The 22,109-nt window shown below is 39.3% G+C and overlaps 1 protein-coding gene across 8 annotated transcripts in view; it reads right to left on the bottom strand.

The window, feature by feature from the left end:
* Nucleotides 1-21,159, bottom strand: part of LOC136876377 (transmembrane protein 98) — a 239,580-nt gene extending 218,421 nt beyond the window's left edge. For 3 of the 8 annotated variants that reach the window (XM_068228413.1, XM_068228414.1, XM_067150269.2), the window contains exons 1-3: nt 20,956-21,081; nt 20,806-20,876; nt 20,373-20,564 (exon numbers count right to left, since the gene is read on the bottom strand). In XM_068228413.1, the coding sequence (XP_068084514.1) occupies nt 20,373-20,564; nt 20,806-20,831 (218 nt within the window). In that variant the 5' untranslated portion in view covers nt 20,832-20,876; nt 20,956-21,081. Of the gene's footprint in view, nt 1-20,372; nt 20,660-20,805; nt 20,877-20,955; nt 21,082-21,134 lie in introns of those variants that run through there. The other 5 variants (XM_067150274.2, XM_067150273.2, XM_067150275.2 and 2 more) reach the window with 5 other exon arrangements.
* Nucleotides 21,160-22,109: the final 950 nt, after the last annotated feature.

The following is a 22,109-nucleotide window of genomic DNA, read 5'->3' as shown; positions in this document are numbered from 1 at the left end:
GTTGTTACATTTTTCAAGATGTCTGACATGAAAGACATCAACAACTGATCTGAATGAGCGAGAAGTGAATAGGCTTCACTCCCACAAATTTTTTGTCACAGATCATGCAGATGGATTGGTTGACCTCCTTACTGAACTTGAAGGGTCTCTGTATCCTACCTCTCATCCCCTTTACCCCAAACTGCATAACCTTGACGCCAGTTTTACCTTAATTTGTGAGGGGAATTTTTCTGCGGCAACTAATGATGCTTTGATTAAGCTCACTCCTCTACAGCAGGCTGCATGTAGAGACACATTTACCGAACTCGATAGCTGCAGTCGCTTAATTGCGGCAAGTATCCAGTATTCGGGAGATCGTGGGTTCGAACCCCACTGTCGGCAGCCCTGAAGATGGTTTTCCGTGGTTTCCCATTTTCACACCAGGCAAATGCTGGGGCTGTACCTTAATTAAGGCCACGGCCGCTTCCTTCCCACTCCTAGCCCTTCCCTGTCCCATCGTCGCCATAAGACCTATCTGTGTCAGTGCGACGTAAAGCAACTAACAAAAAAAAAAAAACAAAAAAAAAAAAGAGACACATTTGTCAAACTGCTCCTTCTTCACAGTGCAAGCAACCACATTGAAAGCTAAAGACCGCAACCATAAGCATTTGGTGTCAATTTCTCAAGCTTTGTATCCAAAAAATATAATTTTGAATAACACTGATAAATTAGATGAGCTTGAGAAATTGTTTGGAGTAACAGATCTTTCACAAAATGATAACTGGTCTGGTTACTGTTCTCTGAAACGTGCAATTCAAACCCAGATGAAAGAAAGTGAAAGAATGTCATGTCATGCTTGCATTAACTGCATTTCAGACAGAGTTCAGCATATTTGCTAAATACTGTCTTGAGTTGTTGTGGACTCCAATGAACAATGTGGATAGCAAGCACGTGTTGTCTCATTACAACACAGTGGTTACAGACAGACGGTACAATTTGAAAAAAAAAAAAAAATCAATGCCGAAGTACTGACATTGCTTTTGTTTGAACAGTGAATTTGCATTGTGTGTGAACCAAGGACAATAATTGCACTTCATAAACTTGGAATAGTTAAAATTAATAATAACATGCAATTATTTTAACTGTGTTAATAGATGCTAATTTTGGAAAGAAGAAAAAAAAAAATGTTAACTCATTGCGGACCGTGGACGGCGTAAGACGTTTAAGCTTGCTCCTATGCTGTGGGCCGTGGATGGCATAAGACGTTTAATATTCTGCACGAAGCAATGCTGTTTATATTAGTAATCTATGCATTCTTACACCTCAGTCAGCGTTACTGGTTGTAGCAGGAAGTTGGCTGACCTTTTTGAAATAATCCTTGCATTGAGTGAGCTCATGTTTATCTTAGCTGTTTTAGCGGGAATATCTCAGCACTTTCTCGCGCGTCAAGATGGTACTCGAGATTCCAATGCAGTGCATTTTTCTTACCGAGTGTAGTATAATGGCTTATAAAACAAAGTTTCTTATGGAAGATTAATTATTAGATATTGTTCACAATGATTATTCTGGTGATGAACTTATTCCTGAAATAGACTCAGACAGTGAAAGTGAGAGTGACGAGGAAATTCCGATTCCCGAATCCGATAGGCCTATAGAGAAAAGTGAAGTGCCAGATACATATCATCCTAGTTATTGTACACCCGTTCCATCATTTACAGAGAATTCAGGTATAAACGTTCAAATAGAAAATAAGCAGGTTATTTTGAGTAACGTGAGTATTTTCATGAATGATGAATTTTATCAGTATGTGTGTGAGCAGACCAATCTATACGCGAGTCAAGTGATAAGTGCGATGCTCCGGCCTTTCACAAAGAATTCGATCATGCAGTCGTGGAAATCGATTAGTCCAAAATCCTGATATAAAAATGTACTGGACCGAAGACCCTGTTTTCCATACTCCGATATTTTCTAATACAATGTTCCGAATATGCTTCCTTCATATTCTTTCATTTCTTCACTTCGGTGACAGTAATCATTATGCCGAAAATACAGATAGGCTGTATAAAATTAGACGTATTTTGAAACCTGTGACACCAGAAATCACACCCCAAATATTTACTACAGGTAAGCACAAAGTATCATTTTTCTAACATTTATCGTTTAGGAGTAATTGTAAATTGTATTAAGCGATGCACATTAAGAGGGCCGGGCATGAATGTGGCTAGTCCAGGCATTCAAGTGTCCCGCTCAGAAGCAGGTACTGAAAGTGTTAATATTGGAAAGAAAAAAATAGATGCTAATTTTAAAACCAACAGATGCTAATTTTTTCAACTCCCTATTAATTACTGTATTTATTTGAATATTAGTCAATCCCTAATTTTCGCTCCAATTAAGAGCCACACATCCAATTTGCAAGCTGGAGCAGGAATGCAACATCTGCAGAAACAAAAGGAAAAAGCTACTGCCACGCACAGCTGAACTCTACCTACGTCCAGTTTGTTAGTAAATATTTGTTACCGAGCTTGATAGCTTCAGTCGCTTAAGTGCGGCCAATATCCAGTACAAGTAACAGTAACCAGTATTCGGGAGATAGTAGGTTCGAACCCCACTGTCCGCAGCCCTGAAAATGGTTTTCCGTGGTTTCCCATTTTCAGGCAAATCCTGGGGCTGTACCTTCATTAAGGCCAGGGCCACTTCCTTCCCACTCCTAGCCCTTCCTTGTCCCATCATCGCCATAAGACCTATCTGCCAGAAGCTGAATCTGGGCCTCTTAAACTAGAGAAATAAAGTATAAAAGGCATGTACCCAAAGCAGAGATCAATTAAAAATTAATAAGGTTTATTAACATAAGATAGGCAAAAGAAATAAAATGTGGGCACAAAACAAGCAAAACAGGGAGATACAGGGAGACGGATACTCACATACATAGTCCATGAGGGTATCTTAATCACAATCGAGTCATTTGACTCAAACTCAAGCTCATGAAATTTTGCACTGTTGCAACAGAGGTATGATGAAAAGCGACACAGTTATATTCAATTTGATGCAAAGCATTTCTTTCTCAAGGGCAAGACGTCAATAATAAGAAGTGAAAGTAGCAGCTTTTACACACACACACACACACACACACACACACACGCACGCACGCACGCACGCACGCACGCACGCACACACACACAAAATTATCACAGCCCCCAGATAATACAAGGCTTAAATCAATTATTTTTAAAAAGGAACAAGGCTCCCAACAATCTCCAAAGAGACCCTATCCCCCAGAAATCAAAATGCCAGACAAGCAGGGCTGGCAGCAAAAGAACAAATATTGAACACAAGGAGGTTAAAAGGAGTTGCCATAGTTATGGAAGCAAATAAACATGAGTCAAATGAAACCCAAGTAGAACTGAGAGTAAGATCCCGAAATAGGCAAATAAATTGGCTGAGCAAGCTGCGAACAATAGTAAGATGAAATGATAATAATAATGATAAAAGCAACATCTATAAGGCACTGAAAAATAACACAGATCTGCCAATCACACAACGCCTTCACCCACCCACCCACCCACCCACCCACACACGCACGCACGCGCAGAGACCAAAAATGCAAAGTAGAATAAAAAATATAGTATCAAGACACGTTACGATGAGAACCGTAACAGCATGACAAGAGTCAGTCGATGGCTTATGAGCTTTATCTGAGAATACAGATCAGATATCTGGGTCAACGCAATATAGGCCAGGCTCACCCAGACAACATCATAACCAAATAACAACATATGCTACATCAATCAATCAATACTGTTCTGCATTTAGGGCAGTCGCCCAGGTGGCAGATTCCCTATCTGTTGCTTTCCTAGCCTTTTCCGAAATGATTTCAAAGAAATTGGAAATTTATTGAACATCTCCCTTGGTAAGTTATTCCAATCCCTAACTCCCCTTCCTATAAATGAATATTTGCCCCAGTTTGTCCTCTTGAATTCCAACTTTATCTTCATATTGTGATCTTTCAGACTTTTATAGACGCCATTCAAACCTATTCGTCTACTAATGTCATTCCACACCATCTCTCCGCTGACAGCTCGGAACATACCACTTAGATTCACAATTAAGTATTTATTTATTTTCCACCTAGTCGATACAATGATTGCTTAAGGCAATTTTTAATGGTCAAAAGTGGTACATGTTTCGTATATTATCAACATCTTCAGCCACATAATACTGTTTAGATGAAAAATATATAAAATTGACAAAGTAATGCTTTAGAGGAAGTGTCCTTAAAATTAACATAAGATTGACAAGACTAAAACAAACAAATAACATACCACTTAGTCGAGCAGCTCTTCTTCTTTCTCTCAATTCTTCCCAACCCAAACATTGCAACATTTTTGTAACGCTACTCTTTTGTCGGAAATCACCCAGAACAAATCGAGCTGCTTTTCTTTGGATTTTTTCCAGTTCTTGAATCAGGTAATCCTGGTGAGGGTCCCATACACTGGAACCATACTCTAGTTGGGGTCTTACCAGAGACTTATATGCACTCGCCTTTACATCCTTACTACAACCCCTAAACACCCTCATAATCATGTGCAGAGATCGGTACCCTTTATTTACAATCCCATTTATGTGATTACAACAGTGAAGATCTTCCCTTATATTAACACCTAGATACTTACAATGATCCCCAAAAGGAACTTTCACCCCATCAACGCAGTAATTAAAACTGAGAGGACTTTTCCTATTTGTAAAACTCACAACCTGACTTTTAGCCCCGTTTATCAACATACCATTGCCTGCTGTCCATCTCACAATATTTTCGAGGTCACGTTGCAGTTGCTCACAATCTTGTAACTTATTTATCACTCTATAGAGAATAACATCATCCGCAAAAAGCCTTACCTCCGATTCCACTCCTTTACTCATATCATTTATATATATAAGAAAACATAAAGGTCCGATAACACTGCCCTGAGGAACTCCCCTCTCAACTATTACAGGGTCAGACAAAGCTTCACCTACTCTAACTCTCTGAGATCTATTTTCTAGAAATATAGCAACCCATTCTGTCACTCTTTTGTCTAGTCCAATTGCACTCATTTTTGCCAGTAGTCTCCCATGATCCACCCTATCAAATGCTTTAGACATGTCAATCGTGATACAGTCCATTTGACCTCCAGAATCCAAGATATCTGCTATATCTTGCTGGAATCCTACAAGTTGAGCTTCAGTGGAATAACCTTTCCTAAAACCGAATTGCCTTCTATCGAACCAGTTATTAATTTCACAAACATGTCTAATATAATCAGAAAGAATGCCTTCCCAAAGCTTACATACAATGCATGTCAAACTTACTGGCCTGTAATTTTCAGCTTTATGTCTATCACCCTTTCCTTTATACACAGGGGCTACTATAGCAACTCTCCATTCATCTGGTATAGCTCCTTCGGCCAAACAATAATCAAATAAGTACTTCAGATATGGTACTATATCCCAACCCATTGTCTTTAGTATATCCCCAGAAATCTGATCAATTCCAGCCGCTTTTCTAGTTTTCAACTTTTGTATCTTATTGTAAATGTCATTGTTATCATACGTAAATTTTATTACTTCTTTGGCCTTAGTCTCTTCCTCTATCTCGACATTATCCTTGTAACCAACAATCTTTACATACTGCTGACTGAATACTTCTGCCTTTTGAAGATCCTCACATACACACTCCCCTTGTTCATTAATTATTATTCCTGGAATGTCCTTTTGGAACCTGTTTCTGCCTTAAAATACCTATACATACCCTTCCATTTTTCACTAAAATTTGTATGACTGCCAATTATGCTTGCCATCATGTTATCCTTAGCTGCCTTCTTTGCTAGATTCAATTTTCTAGTAAGTTCCTTCAATTTCTCCTTACTTCCACAGCCATTTCTAACTCTATTTCTTTCCAGTCTGCACCTCCTTCTTAGTCTCTTTATTTCTCTATTATAATAAGGTGGGTCTTTACTATTCCTTACCACCCTTAAAGGTACAAACCTGTTTTCGCATTCCTCAACAATTTCTTTAAACCCATCCCAGAGTCTGTTTACATTTTTATTTACCGTTTTCCACTGATCATAGTTACTTTTTAGAAACTGCCTCATACCTGCTTTATCAGCCATATGGTACTGCTTAACAGTCCTACTTTTAAGACCTTCCTTTCTATCACATTTATTTTTAACTACCACAAAAACAGCTTCATGATCACTAATACCATTTATTACTTCAGTTTCCCTATAGAGCTCATCTGGTTTTATCAGCACCACATCCAAAATATTTTTCCCTCTGGTTGGTTCCATCACTTTCTGAATCAGCTGTCCTTCCCATATTAACTTATTTGCCATTTGTTGGTCATGCTTCCTGTCGTTCGCATTTCCTTCCCAATTGACATCTGGCAAATTCAGATCTCCCGCTACAATCACATTTCTTTCCATGTCGTTTCCCACATAGCTGACTATCCTATCAAATAATTCCGAATCCGCATCAGTGCTACCCTTTCCCGATCTGTACACTCCAAATATATCAAGTTGCCTGTTATCTTTAGAAATGAGCCTTACACCTAGAATTTCATGGGTCTCATCTTTAACTTTTTCGTAGCTTACAAATTCTTCTTTCACCAGAATGAAAACTCCCCCTCCCACCTTTCCTATCCTATCTCTACGATACACACTCCAGTGCCGTGAGAAAATTTCTGCATCCATTATATCATTTCTCAGCCATGATTCAACTCCTATTACAATATCTGGTAAATATATATCTATTAAATTACTTAATTCTATTCCTTTCTTTACAATACTTCTACAGTTCAACACTAACAATTTTATGTCATCCCTACTTGATTTCCAGTTCCCTGTTCCCTTATCACCGCTCCCTAGGCCATCCCGTTTCCCTGAATGTACCTCCCTATTACCCTTCCAAACAAATTTCCTAACTTATACGTACCACTGCGGTTTAAATGAAGGCCATCCGAACGCAGATCCCTTTCTCCTACCCACCCATTAGGATCTAGAAATTTCACTCCCAGTTTCCCCACATACCCACTCCATAGTCTCATTTAAATCCCCAATCACCCTCCCGTCAGTATCCCTCCTACACAGTATTCCACTAATAACAATCTCCGCTTTCTTAAACTTCACCCGTGCTGCATTTACCAGATCCCACACATCTCCAACTATGTTGGTACTTATATCAGCTTGCCTTACGTTGTTGGTACCAACGTGAAACACTACCACCTTCTCCTTCCCCTCCTCCCTCTCTTCTACTTTCCTCAACCTAATTCCTGGATAACATTCTACCCTGGTTCCCTTTCCTCCACACACTTTCCCCACGTGTCTAACGATGGAATCCCCCATGACCAGAGCCTCAACCCTACCCACCTCATTTGATCCCCTCCCCTCCTGGTCAGCCCTATCTCTCCTGATAGCTGCAGAAGCTACTTCCTCCTCCCTTTTCTCCTTCCCATGACCCTGTTCCACCTGTCTTTTCCTATCCTCTACTCTACATTTCCCTTTCCTACCTTTTCCCTTCCTCCTACTTCCACGCATCTCAGCAACAGTTCCCTGTCCCTCATCTTCCCTCTGTTGTTCTACCTGGAGTGACTCGTACCGATTTCGCACAGACACCTGTCCTGAATTCTGATCCTGAATAGAGCCCTTGGCCTGCAATCTCCTTCCCCATAGAACATTAGACCACCTGTCTTCTACAACTCCTCCCTTTCCTTCCCCTCCCTCTTGTACACCTACTGTAACCTGTACATTGTTTGAGGGAGTCCTATCTTCCTTCCCGTCTTCTGTGAGAATCCTAATTATCTCCCTCAAACTTTCCAACTCCTCCCTCATACCCCTCAATGCCTCACCACACCCACAATAAGTACACTCGCGCTCCTTAGCCATTCTTTACGGGGGGAAAATTTTAAATTAAAAAAAAACTTATTTGCAAAAAAAATAAATGAACGGAGGGATATATTGTCTGGGATAGTACACACCAATAAGGTAATTAATATACGACTACACTACAATACTACTTAGTCGTGCTCTATTATTATTTTTTAAAATTTTTTTATCCTACAACCCCTAACAGGATAAAAGCTGCTGTTAATTACTGAATATCGAAAGTAATACACAAGAACTACACAATTCCAAACTGCAATTAAGCCTATCCTAATTACAACAACAGTATTTTAGTAAGAGTTTCTACGGATACCTCTACCACACCAGTACTACAGAAATATTTTACAGTAATAAATAAGCACACTAAATTCTAATAGGATATTACTCGTATACTACTGTACAGTACACTACAGTAATTTTTAAACTACTTTCAGAAGTATCCTAATTACGATACCGGTACCGTACCGTATGTCACTACTAAGCACAACAGAAATGAAATTTGCAAGAACTACTGTACTCAAAGATTACCAACGAAGCTAAATGCTTAGACAAATTATTATTAGTATTACGGTCTAATAGATATACACGAAAGATAACACACGAATATAGCACGCAACATACGGCACTATCTAAATGTACTGTATCTATACTACAATGTATCTACACTACACTACACTGCGTTTGGTTAAATGCTTAAGTATCAAAAGGATTGCCGTACACGAAGAAAAACACGAATATAACTGGCAAGATACTATCTAATATATTATACCTTATCTTCACTACAATTCTACTGAAATGTGGTTATGTGATTATTACAGCTGGTGGATTACTATTATTTTCCCTACTCCACGAGACGGAGAAAAAAAAAGTGTCCTTAATTAGGCCTACTGAAAAATACGAGGTTGTCTACAATAATTTCTCAAATATTTCTATCAAAACAACTACTACTACTACTACTACTCCAGGGACTTGAACTGCAATTACTGGGATATATGAACTTTATTATTATTAGCTAACCGCTCATAAATACTGAAAGATCGAGGGAGCGAAATATAAATTACGGATACTAACTACCTACTCAGAAGTACAAATGAATGGAATACAAGGTCAGCTGATTTTTATTTATATTTACTTGACTACACCCTTTGTTCACGACTGTAGCCAACAATGCAATATTTGAATATGAGGAGCGACAATAATCAATAACAATACGACTGTTAACTATTACCGTGTAATCTTTTTAACTTCTTTTTAAATGGAAGTTTACAGGCGTATCGTGTTTTTTAATGTAGTAAATTATTACCTTCTCGATAGTTTGAACGTATACGAAATACCGGAGAAGTTGCTGCAGAAGTTACGGTACTATTCCTTATGATAATCTGCCTTTGTAGGTACAACCAACGAATCTACAGATATTTACAAATATTTTTAAAGTTAATATTGTTACCTAAAGTATTACTTAAACCTAAATTCGAAACAAGGTGCACCTAGCTAGCCTACTTAACCTAGAAAACGTAATTTACTGAAGACCAACTGAATTACTTGTTACAAAATTTAAATAATTATTACTACTCCCAATTTCTACCAACAAGCACTAAACACCACTATATAAACAGCACTAAATGAATCAGATATACACAAAATTAAGCTATTTCAATAGGTTTTCACTACTTTATCACTACAATAATGCAAGAGCTCTCTCAACAGCCAACCGTTCTCAAGCGCATCCAACAATGCAATCCTAATGGCACATAAAGGTAAACATGAATCATATAGCAACAGCGTCAAACCATATTACAGAACATAAGCTCAAGCCAGATGTCAAAGCCGAAGAAAATATAAAAAGTCTCTAATTCAAAAACCACAAGAAAACTCATCACACACACACGGATCAAATGGATCAGTGTTACTTTCCGCACCTACGTAGGAACGAATACATAACAAGCAGACATGAAGAAAAGGAAAGACATTGAAATAAGTCTGCAGGAAATAAATAAATAAATAAATAAATAAATAAATAAATAAATAAATAAATAAATAAATAAATAAATGGATAATGTACAGAACAGGGGTTTCTCAGAACACTAAACCAGCATAACTATGGCAAGCCAAGGAAAGGAAAATAAGATAAATGCCTGAAGTCTGAAGGAATAGAATATATAAATTCTAAGTACAGTAATCATATACACCGACTCAAAAGAGAGTCATACTGGGTAAATTATGAATCTTTTTAAAATACCAGTTAAAAGAGATGAGAATCATCTCGTGCCCACCGCCTCCATCTTTTCAACTCAAGCCATTCTTGTCTCCCGAGATGAGAGCAAACGAATCAAAGATATAAGTTAGAACTACGCGTCAAGTCAGAGAACATTAAGCAGTCACAACCAACTAATCTATCACATCGTAAAAAATGCAATATCAGAAAGTAAAATATGAAGGTAATTAGGTGTGGCACAACTTTCCCACTACCAATTAGAAAATGAGTCCTTTTCTTGGTGATCAAGCAAGGATGACTCATTTTACATAAGGGTCGAAACTTAAAGGGAAATGCACACGTGCAACTATAACTAAGCTTACAATGAAGAGTAATCTAGACATTCAGGAAGGCGAATATACAAGTGATTATACAAATATGCATGCGTCTCGAAGGAATATGCAGGTACAAGTGTCCGTTCACTAAGGCCAATATAATGCCATAAAGACTGATGGTATCTCCAGTTAAATATATTGTTGTAGTTCAATAAATCACAAAACTCGAACAAGTCAAATTCGGTCTTACTCCGATTTTCTTTTCCTCCTTTTCATCTTCATTTACTGATTTGGCGTAGTATTTAGATTGTGTCTCGTTCTATCGTAGCGCTTCTTTGAAGAAATAATTTATATACCTGAAACAGAAAAGGTCTGAGCACATTGTTTTCTACTACAGACTTATTCTACTTTCATTCAATAGAATCAAAATGGTATAATAATTTAGAAGAAATAGACTAATTAAATATTACGAGCTCCTCGAATGGTATGGTTTCAACAAGGACACATGTGCCTTGGACAAAACATGGCTAGCAACATCTTCTAATTTGACCATGACAGGCCCCAGAAATTCAACGATCTTAAGATCAGACCATTTTTAGCATAGTTTTTCACTGACGTGGTCCATAGCAGAACGGAAAATCTTTTGGTTAGGACCAGGTCTCCAACTTGGAAAGGAACATGTCTTCTTCCTTTCTCGTATCTTTGGGCAACTCTATCTCTGGCTTTGATCAGGTGTTCGGAAGCTATTTTACATTTCTCTAACATCCTTGTGATGGGAAGGTCCAGAGAGATATCCAATATTCCATTTTAGTACGAGCGGATTGTTGAGGACGCTGCCCAAGACCAGTTCAGCAGGAGTGAATCGGCTGGACTCGTGGATGGCTGTGTTGAACCCTAGACTAAAAAAAGACAGATAGGAATCCCAACGGGATTGATTATTATGGTGAAAGGCAGACAAACATGTTTTAAGATTACGATGAAATCTCTCGACGAGATTTGGTTGGGGTGGTGAGTGCTGAGACGGGCGTGTTTAATTCCCCACGAAAAAACATATTTTGGAAATTGGCACTAGTAATAACAGAAGAATTGTCTGATATTAAAATCTTGGGTGGCCCAAAGATGCCGAACACATGTTTAGCTACCATATTTATGGTGACATTGGAATTAATCTTATGAACAGGAAACAACCAAATGATCTTGGAGAAACCATCAATAACAGATAATATACCTATATTACCATTTTGAGATTTTGTTAACAGCCAAAAAAAATCGATGAACAACTTCCTCCCAGGAGAATTAGCAACATCGGTGGAGCGAAAGCCGACTTGACCATTTTGAACAGGCTTACATTTTTGAAAAACATCACAAGTTTTAACATATTCGAAAACATCCTTATTTAAATTTGGCCAATAATAGACCCGTGCAATTTTATGGAAGGTTTTTAGTTACCCAAGATGAGCACCCAAATGAGAATCTGTGATGGTAAATTAAAAGCATAGGCCTTAAGGCATAGGGAACGAATATTTTTGAAGTTTTGTTACGAGGACTCTTTTGACATAACAGATCTTTCTTCATCTCTAAAGATTCCAAGTCTTGTTCATTCCTAGATATTCTGTCCATTAAACGAACACATCCATCATCCTTCTTTTGAAATTCAGCCAGATCAGTAAAGCTAAAGGGGTAATTTTGAAGAATACACATGGGAAGGTGAGAGTCTGGACTACATCCGATGTCGGGCCGATGACCTCAATGTTAGGCCCCTTTAAACTCCAAGCATCATCATCATAATCATCATCATCATCACATCCAACGACACAATCAGGTGTTTCTACACCTTCAAACATGCATGATAAGCAATCGGCATTAATAATGTCTTTACCTCTTACATGCACCACAATAAACTTATAGGATGATAATCGAAGAATCCAACGAGCTGTCCTCCCTAATATTTTGACATGTGCGCACATCCAGGATAGTGCTTGGTTATCTGTGTGAACACAAAACTGCCGATGCTCAAGATACGAGTGGAATTTTTCAAGTCCTAGGACAACAGCTAAACATTCCTTTTCGTATATAGAATACTTGACTTCAGAGTCGAGCAATCTCTTGCTGAAATATGCAATAGGGGCCACCAGACTGTTATCCTCTGATTTAGCACAGCAAAGAGAGCAATGTCACTGGCATCGCATTGAAGAACAATGTCACTGTTAAAATCAGGACTGTGCAACACAGGAGCTTGACAGAAAGCATCTTTAAGTCTACACAAGGCACGTTTCTGAGCGTCACTCCAATCAATTGAAACTAGTGTTTTTCTTTTATAACAGATTTAAAGGAGCCGAAATATCGGAAATACTGGGGATGAATCTACTGTAGAATCCCACCATGCGAAGAAATCTGCAGACACCTCGGAGACTTTTACACCTGGGAAACTCGCGAATATTTTTTACCCTCTCAGGATTTAGGGAGATGCCAGAGCTGGAGACAAAGTGCCCTAAAACCTTGATCTGCCTAGAACACAAGGATACTTTCTCAGGGTAGACAGTGAACCTATGTCTCTTCAATCTAGTGAAAAACTCGCAAAAATGCGTGACGCGTTTCTCAAACGTATTAGAAAAAATTACGTCGTCGTCCATATAGGCGAGCAGATAGGAGAACTTTAGATCTCCAAAGACTGAATCGAGTATGCATCTCAGCGCCTGACCACCTATAGAAATGCTCATGGGTACCTTGTAAAATTGATACAAGCCGAAAGGAGTGGCAAAGGCCGTAAATTTACGGCAACTAGGATCAAGAGGTATCTGAAAATACACCGAATTCAAGTCAAAAATGGAATAGAACTGCGCTTTTCCGAAGGACTGTAAAGTAAACTCGATAGTGGGTAGAAGAAAACTATCGAACACAACATGGCGATTAAAAGATCTATAATCTACCACAAGATGAGGTTGGCTGCCTTTCTTGGGGATTAAGAAAGCGGGGCTGCTGAACAACTGAAAGGGGAATGTCAGACCGGCATACGGTCTTTCAATTTGAAGCAATAATAGAACTCTTTAGCACATCCTAGTTTTGCAGTAAGCACATCAGGAAATTCTACAAAAAGATTGCTCAGCACAAGGGCTTGGTTTTTAGATAGATCAGATTGATCGATAAGGGGACTGCAGTTCGATAGAAAGCATAAAGGTTTGTTCCCAGAAGGATTTTCAAACGGGAAATTTTCACTGGATCTGAAACGAAAGGAAAAGGACTGACTAATGAAATCAATAGATAATCCGGTGGCTAACATAAAATCAGAATGAGAGGAACAGTCAACTCTGGGACGGTTAATTTCCAGTCCCACGAGAAATTATGAATTTTCATATGAATTCTGACACGCTTTATAGGATGTACGCGATGACCATCATCAGACAAGTAAGTTTCAGAGCAATCACAATCTCGAAGGTGCTTTAAGATCATCCCCTTTACCAAAGACTGATTTACAAAAGAACTACAAGACCCAGTGTCAAGTAGAGCGTATACTGAGCGTGAACCAGAAAGAACTTTGGCCCAGGGTGAGGCTGAAAGATGCCCACAAATTCTACGATTTGAACAGTTTTTGGGCACCAACGGTGGGCCATTACATTGGTGTGAAGTCAGTTTTCCCTGATTTTCATTACACCACAGACAGACGTTGTGGAACACACCAGTCAAGCTGCACTGACTGCATTTTACAGAAGACTTCAGAGTTACAATGCCTAAAAACATGTCCATCCTTCTCACAGTTCCAACACTTGACCAAATTCGCCATCTTACGGGATACATTCTGATTCAGGAGGGCACCGGCTATGTGATCAGAGGAACGAGGTGATTCAAAGGCATCAACAGACCTATCAGCATATTGCACACGGGTAGGAGACCTAATGAAGGAGACAGATTTTGACACGGTAAGGCAAGCAGTGACAGGAAAAGAGCAACTGGCAGGAGGAGGTTGATATAGATTGTTCAAGTGAAGATTTGACTCTAATTCACGCCCAAGACTGATTATGTCGTCTACACAATTTACTCAGACCTCTTTATGAAAGAGCTTGTACCGGGGGGGCTAAATTACAATAGAAAGTGTTGAAAATTTCTGCTTTGTGGACGCTAACATCAAGGCGATTGAATACAGTTAGAATACCAGTGGCGTATTTGTCAATGGGTTCTTCTTGACCTTGCGTTCTCCTAAGTATCTCTTGTTTAAGGATGAAGTCCATATCAGATAGGGCAAACTCAACCTTAAGTTCTTTTGCAAAATCAGCCCAGCATCAAATTTTGTAGCTGTGCAACCAAAACCATTTATAAGCACACCCTTCTAACATATCAAGAATGATGGGAACAAATAGATCTAGGGACATTTCCAAGAATTCTTTCAGAGATAAGTTCATTGCAGCAATCGTTAACCACGACATCAGCATTGATGTGATCTGCACTGGATTGAGGGGAGGCATAATCATTCGAGATATCATTATTCTTATGTGGATCAACACTGCGAGGACTATTCGCTATTGTTCCACTTTCATTCTTCATAGTTCACTGATAAAGTGGGCGGGGCAGCACAATGGGAATATCACAAAACAATAATGAAAACCAAAATAAAAGCACGAAGATTATGTGCAGGACATAACGAAACACATACAGAGAAACTCTGCTGGTTTGAAATACGATGACAGTGACGTACAAACACTACGTGAGGGAAATCTGGGTCATGAATGAATTCAGCCCTGCTTCACCGAAACCGTGGTATGCTCTGCTACCATTTACACCACGCACCCAATTACCTATCTACTGTGAACCGATTGAAACTGGCTAGAAAACGCCAGGAGCTGAATCCGGGCCTCTCAGTCTAGAGAAATAAAGTATAAAAGGCATGTGCCCAAAGCAGAGATCAATTAAAAATGAATAAGGTTTATTAACATAAGATAGGCAAAAGAATTAAAATGTGGGGACAAAACAAGCAAAATGGGGAGATACAGGGAGACGGATACTCGCATACATAGTCCGTGAGAGTATCTTAATCACAATAGAGTAGTCTGACTCAAACTCAATCTCATGAAATTATACACTGTCGCAACAGAGGTATGATGAAAAGCGACACAGTTATATTCAATTCGATGCAAAGCATTTCTTTCTCAAGGGCAAGACGTCAATAATAAGAAGTGAAAGTAGCAGCTCTCTCTCTCTCTCTCTCTCTCTCTCTCTCACACACACGCACGCGCGCGCGCGCGCACACACACACACACACACACACACTAAAAAAAATTATCACAACCCCCAGATAACAAGGCTTAAATCAATTATCTTTAAAAAGGAACAAAGCTTCCAACAATCTCCAAAGAGACTCTATCCCCCAGAAATCAAAATGCCAGAGAAGCATAGCTGGCAAAAAAAGAGGAAATATGGAACACAAGGAGTTTAAAAGGAGTTGCCATAGTTACGGAAGCAAATAAACATGAGTCAAATGAAACAAATACAATTGAGAGTAAGATCCCCAAACAGGCAAATAAATTGGCTGAGCAAGCCGCGAACAATAGTAAGATAAAATGATGATAATAACGATAAAAGCAACATCCATAAGGCACTGAAAAATAAAACTGATCTGCCAATCACAAAATGCCTACACCCCCCCCCCCCAGACACACACACACACACACACACACACACGCAGAGACCAAAAATGCAAAGTAGAATAAAAAATATAGTATCAAAACACGTTACAATGAGAACCGTAACAGCATGACAAGAGTCAGTCGATGGCTTATGAGCTTGATCTGAGAGCATAGATCATATATCTGGGTTGCCGCAATATAGGCCAGGCTCACCCAATCACCATCATAACTAAATAACACACGCTACATGACATAGGCTATTCGGGACAAATATTTCAGGTTTCCTATGGGAATCAACATCTATATCATTGATCGAACAGCTAAAGTAATAACTAAAGATGAAAATATAAGGTTCCAAGACAAATCTACATTAAAAGCCAAACCTACAGTATTATCTCGGAAGACGAGAGGAAAAGACGATCAGAAAGAATGAAGAAATACCGGGCACTAAGAAAAGAACAACACACAAAGAAGTGATTGATTCAACATACTCCAAAGAGGGTGAAACAAAGGAAGAAGAAGAACAGGAGGATTTAGTAAACCTTTCTTTGTGAAAGTGAGAATGTCAATACGGAATGAAATTTATAACATGTAACTCATAGGCAACGCAGGCCCATGGTGTTCCTCACACAGTGGTACTAATCACAGACACAGCCCAGACCCGCGGTGTTTCTCACATAATGGTATGAATCAAAGGTAACGCAGACCCATGGCGTTCCTCACATACTGGTACTATAGACCGCACGGCCTTACTTCTAAATTGAAGTTTCGCAATCAAATGAGCATTGCCAGCGCGCTACACCCGCGAGAACAGCTGATGCAAAACGACCGCGGTAAACAGCCCTTGTAAAATGTAATACCGTACTCAGAAAAACTAATGAATATGGATTGAAAACAAATTCACAAAAACTACACTTACTAACAAACAACTCACCTTTATTTAAAAATAGTATCCATTTCACATAAAAATGTAAGCATCTTAAATTTGATTGCTAGAACCTTGTCATGAACATACTCGCTTTTGAGGCTATATCTCTTATTATGATTTTGGTAGGTATGTTGATGTAGCTTCTGAAAAACTGGATGTCCTATCCCCACCAACACTACAACTGAACTATAAAGCTGGCTACGTCCCCGACTCTTCCTCTTAAAAGCAATAATCATCACCATCATCGCACATAAAGGCGAACATGAATCGTATAGCATCAGCGTCAAACCATATTACAGAACATAAGCTCAGGCCAGATGTCGAAGCCGAAGAGAATATAAAAGGTCTCTAATTCAAAAACTACAAGCAAACTCATCACACACATGGATCCAATAGATCAGTCTTACCTTCTGTCCCTATGTAGGAATGAATACATAACAAGCAGACATGAAGAAAAGGAAAGACACTTAAATAAGCCTGCAGCAAATAAATAAAAGAATAATATACAGAACAGGGATTTCACAGAACACTAAACCAGCATAACTACAGCAAGCCAATGAAAGGAAAATAAGATAAATACCTGAAGCTTGAAGGAACAGAATCCATAAATTCTAAGATATCATATAAATTGACTCAAAACAGAGAGTCATACAGGGTAAATTATGAATCTTTTTAAAATACCAGTTAAAAGAGATGAGAATTATCTCGTAGCTCAGTGCCTCCATCTTTTTAACACAAACCATTCTTGTCTCCCGAGCAGAGAGCAAACGAATCAAAGATAAGTTAGAAAGAAATGCTTCGGCAATCCTTCATTACATGAGGTGCCATGTGTCTAATCGGGATGAACTACACGTCAAGTCAGAGAACATTAATAATAATAATGCTATTTGCTTTACGTCCCACTAACTACTCTTTTACGGTTTTCGGAGACGCCGAGGTGCCGGAATTTAGTCCCGCAGGAGTTCTTTTACGTGCCAGTAAATCTACTGACACGAGGCTGGCGTATTTGAGCACCTTCAAATACCAACGGACTGAGCCAGGATAGAACCTGCCATGTTGGGGTCAGAAGGCCAGCGCCTCAACCGTCTGAGTCACTCAGCCCGGTGAGAACATTAACCAGTCACAACCGACTGATCTATCACATCATAAAGAATGCGATATCTGAAAGTAAAATATGAAGGTAATTAGGTGTGACACACTACCTCCGCACGCTATATATAACAGCAAGACATTACCGAAGAACATCACATTTCCAAATGGTATCCACACACTTGCTAGAGTAAAAGGTTTGATGAATGAGAGAATTATGTGCATCTGGATGCTTCCGTGTGGCAGGGGAGACTCGGCGTGCTACTCTGAATGCAAGCCTTACTTGTGCCGAACAGCTTTACAGATCATCATCTTGCTGATGCTGCAAAGCAATAGCTCGAACCTAATAAAACCGACCTTGCTGTAATTCCAGGTGGTCTAATATTGATCTTGCACCTTTGGACGTGTCAGTGAACAAACAATTTAAAGACAATTTGCGGAAATGTATCGACTGGATGGCTGCTGGCAACCATGAATATCGGTATACACCCAGAAAATAAAACATCACTCAACGCTAATGGCTGACACAGGAAGGAGGTTATGGCCTACAAAGGGAACACTCCACTGATCTCAGTCACTAGAACCCTCCAACAGTATGAAAAACACACTAATTACTGAAGGAAAATGCAAAAGATCGCGAAGCGCAGGGCCTACCGAATACCCTACACGCTGAGCAAGATAGGTTAACCATGTGGCAAAAGAGTTGGAACTGGGTTGCGAGATCGTCCTCTGCCGATATAAATCGATATGAATGGCAGATTGGGATTGGTTGGATGTCTATGCTCCAGCACATATCCACCAGACAGAGCCAAAATCTGCCAAAACGTCAATTTAGAAGTAGAGCCATGTGGAATATAATCACAGACTTCTCACAGACTTGTGGTGTTCCTCACATAGTGGTACTAATCACAGGCAACATAAATTTATAGTGTTCCGCATATAGTGGTACTAATCACGGGTACTGTAAACCCATAACGATCCACCCACGATGATACTAATCACAGACCCATGGTGTTCCTCACAGAGTGGTACTAATCAAAAGTCAAATCATGGTTTTCCTTGCATGCTGTACTAATCACAGGTAATCTCATGGTTCAAAGTACCTCACCACCCCTTTTAGTCACCTCTTACGATTGACAGGGAATACGATGGGTGTATTCATCTGCGTCCCCCACCCACAGAGGGTCCAACACTTTGAAAAATGAAGGTATTGACCAAAGACAGATAAGGGCCACCAAGGGCATGAAAATGAAAGACTCCCCCAGGCCTCCATACGTAATACTGTCAATGTCGGAAAAGAACAAGAGTTGACCAAGGTAGGTCAGATAGGATAAACGAAAGTGAGGAGCCTGGTAGAAGTGGAAGCAATGCAAAGACTCAGTTAAAGGCCCCGTGGTCGCCAAACGACGGTCCAAAGTTGAGAGCCCCTTTTAGTCACCTCTTACAACAGGCAGGGGATACCGTGGGTGTTATTCTGATGCCCGTAGCCAGAGGGGGAGGGAGTACAACAGAGGAGTGCCCTTTAACCTTTGCTATTTGTAGCATTCACTTATGCCCTAATGAAGGGCTTTAAGAAAGAAGTTAAATGCCTTGCTATGATGTTGCTATTTGGGGGAGATAAAAAGAAGGTACATGACCTACTCAACAATTGGATAGCCAAGATCAATGATTTTATGATGAAAGTGAGCAAAATAAAAACTGTTGCAATGAGTGAGATAATACTGGTTGCTAAATGCAACTTGTTGGACAATACACTACAACAGTACAAGAATTCAGGTACATTGGGAACATGGTATCATATTCCCACACATACGGCAGGTTGCATCTTGCAAAACTGCACACCTGAGAAATGAATTTTTTTGGAAATGCCATGCAGCAAACAAAGCATGATGATGTGAGAAATGAGGATGTCAGATCATCTTTGGGAGTGGAGCACCCTCTGGAAGAAAGACTAAGGTCTGCAAGTCTTAAGCCTAAATAGTTAGGGCATGTAAAGAGAATGCCAGGCATTCAAACGCCACATGCATACATGGAACAGTCAGAGGAAGGAGACCTGTCGGATGGCCAAGGAAATGATGGCTGAACCAAGTGAAGACAGGCATCGAGAGTAGAGTAGAACAAGCTGGAAGGGTTACATCATGATGATGAAAATGATGATGATGACTTTTGTTGAAGTTGCTAGGCCTACATTAAACTTCCTAGTATGTAGAAACATAATATAAGAGAGAGAGAGAGAGAGATATTCTTTTCTTTAACATGAACATCAGTTTCAACATCTTATCATGTGCTAATAGAAATTAGAACAAACTTACGTACCGTGCATCAGTAATGTGTTTATTCAAATACTCTTCATTTCCCTTGTGACGACGGCAAATCAACACCAATACAACCAATGCCCCAACAAACACAGCAGCCAAAACACCAATCGCCACTGCAACGACCGTCTCCATAGTTTCCATATTCATTCTGGAAGATGTCATATGCATGTGAACAGAAGGTGCGCCCTCCCTGGTAGATTTAAACAAAACCGTAGTAGGCCTATTACCATTTTTATTAAGCAAAAGTCACTGGCTTCATCAATCAAACAGGAACAACGGCAACAGCTATTCACATGCCATTACTTAATTATAATTGACTTACCGATTAAATAATGCCGACAGAATCTAAATCGCATTTCATATAACGAAGGAGACTGATCCCTAGTTTGTAATGTTTCAACTCTGTTAAAAATGAATATACAATTACAAACCTTATAGAAACCGAGTCGTTAAACATTAGTTAAGCCATCGGTGTCACTGAGCTGATGTATGGAATCATCACCTAGAAATCGAAAATAATGGATAATTTAGCACAAAGTAAACAAACAATCGTAAGTGACAGATCTTCAAAATGACAGTACTTGGACTGGTGACAGTAGCGGGAATGCTAATTTCAGGAATTACGGCCAACAATACTTGCCAAGGATCAACGATACCCTTGGACATAAACTACTTCAGTTTTATGGGATGAACAGGGAATGCATAAATAATAACAATTAAAGAAGAATCATAAAAATTATCAAGGTTAAAGACCACCTACCCAACCGCGCAGAGACCACGGAAATTTTGCGTGTTAGACGCAGATGTTTCATGTGAACTTTAGCTATATTGTACTATATAATGTATCCGTTTTATACTCATTGACGTGGGAGTCCGAAGTCTTAAGGTTTCCTAACGTCATTTACACACTAAATTCCGGATTTTTAGGTAGTAACACGTTACAATGCAAACTAATTAGGTTATTAAAAAGTATTTAGCACGCTCTTCCGAAATATAACGAGAGTAAACATAAATTCTAGCCTCCTCTCAAAAACTTCTCCTGAGGTACTTATGACACCCCATAATTACAATATTAAATACATGTAACGTACAGACTCCATTTGCACAAAGTAATGAAAAAATTAAATTAAATAAAAATGCATTGCACACAAAGTTACAAATAGTAGATGTAAAATCGCGAATATGCTAGGTTTCCATCGCATAATAAGTAAATACGCTACTTGTGCGAAAACAAACGAAAAAGTTGTTTACTCGTGCGGAAATAAACAATGCATATAACCATCTACATACCGTAATAAACAACAATAAAGATATGACAACATAACTTTTTCAAACATTATGTAGCCTGCACTGTGCTAAACAATACTCGCCTCTAATAATACAAAATGGTCGTATTTAAATGAAATGAAATGGCGTATGGCTTTTAGTAGGTACCGGGAGTATCCAAGGACAAATTCGGCTCGCCAGGTACAAATCTTTTGATTTGAATCCCGTAGGCAATCTGCGCGTCGTGATGAGGAGGAAATGATGATGAAGACGACACATGCACCCAGCCCCCGTGCCGGCGAAGTTTAAAATTCCCAAACCCGTGCCCCCTGTGACCAAAGGCCAGCACGATAACCATTTAGCCATGGAGCCAACATAGTATTTAAATGTAGACATACTATGAAACTGGAGAACTACCCGTTTCTTAACTTTTCAACTGAGAAGTTTGTTACACAGTGGCTTTGCACTC

The sequence above is a fragment of the Anabrus simplex genome, chromosome 6 (genome assembly GCF_040414725.1).
Source record: "Anabrus simplex isolate iqAnaSimp1 chromosome 6, ASM4041472v1, whole genome shotgun sequence".
Taxonomy (NCBI): domain Eukaryota; kingdom Metazoa; phylum Arthropoda; class Insecta; order Orthoptera; family Tettigoniidae; genus Anabrus; species Anabrus simplex.
Note: the sequence above shows the minus strand (reverse complement) of the source record. Positions and strands in the feature narration are given on the sequence as shown.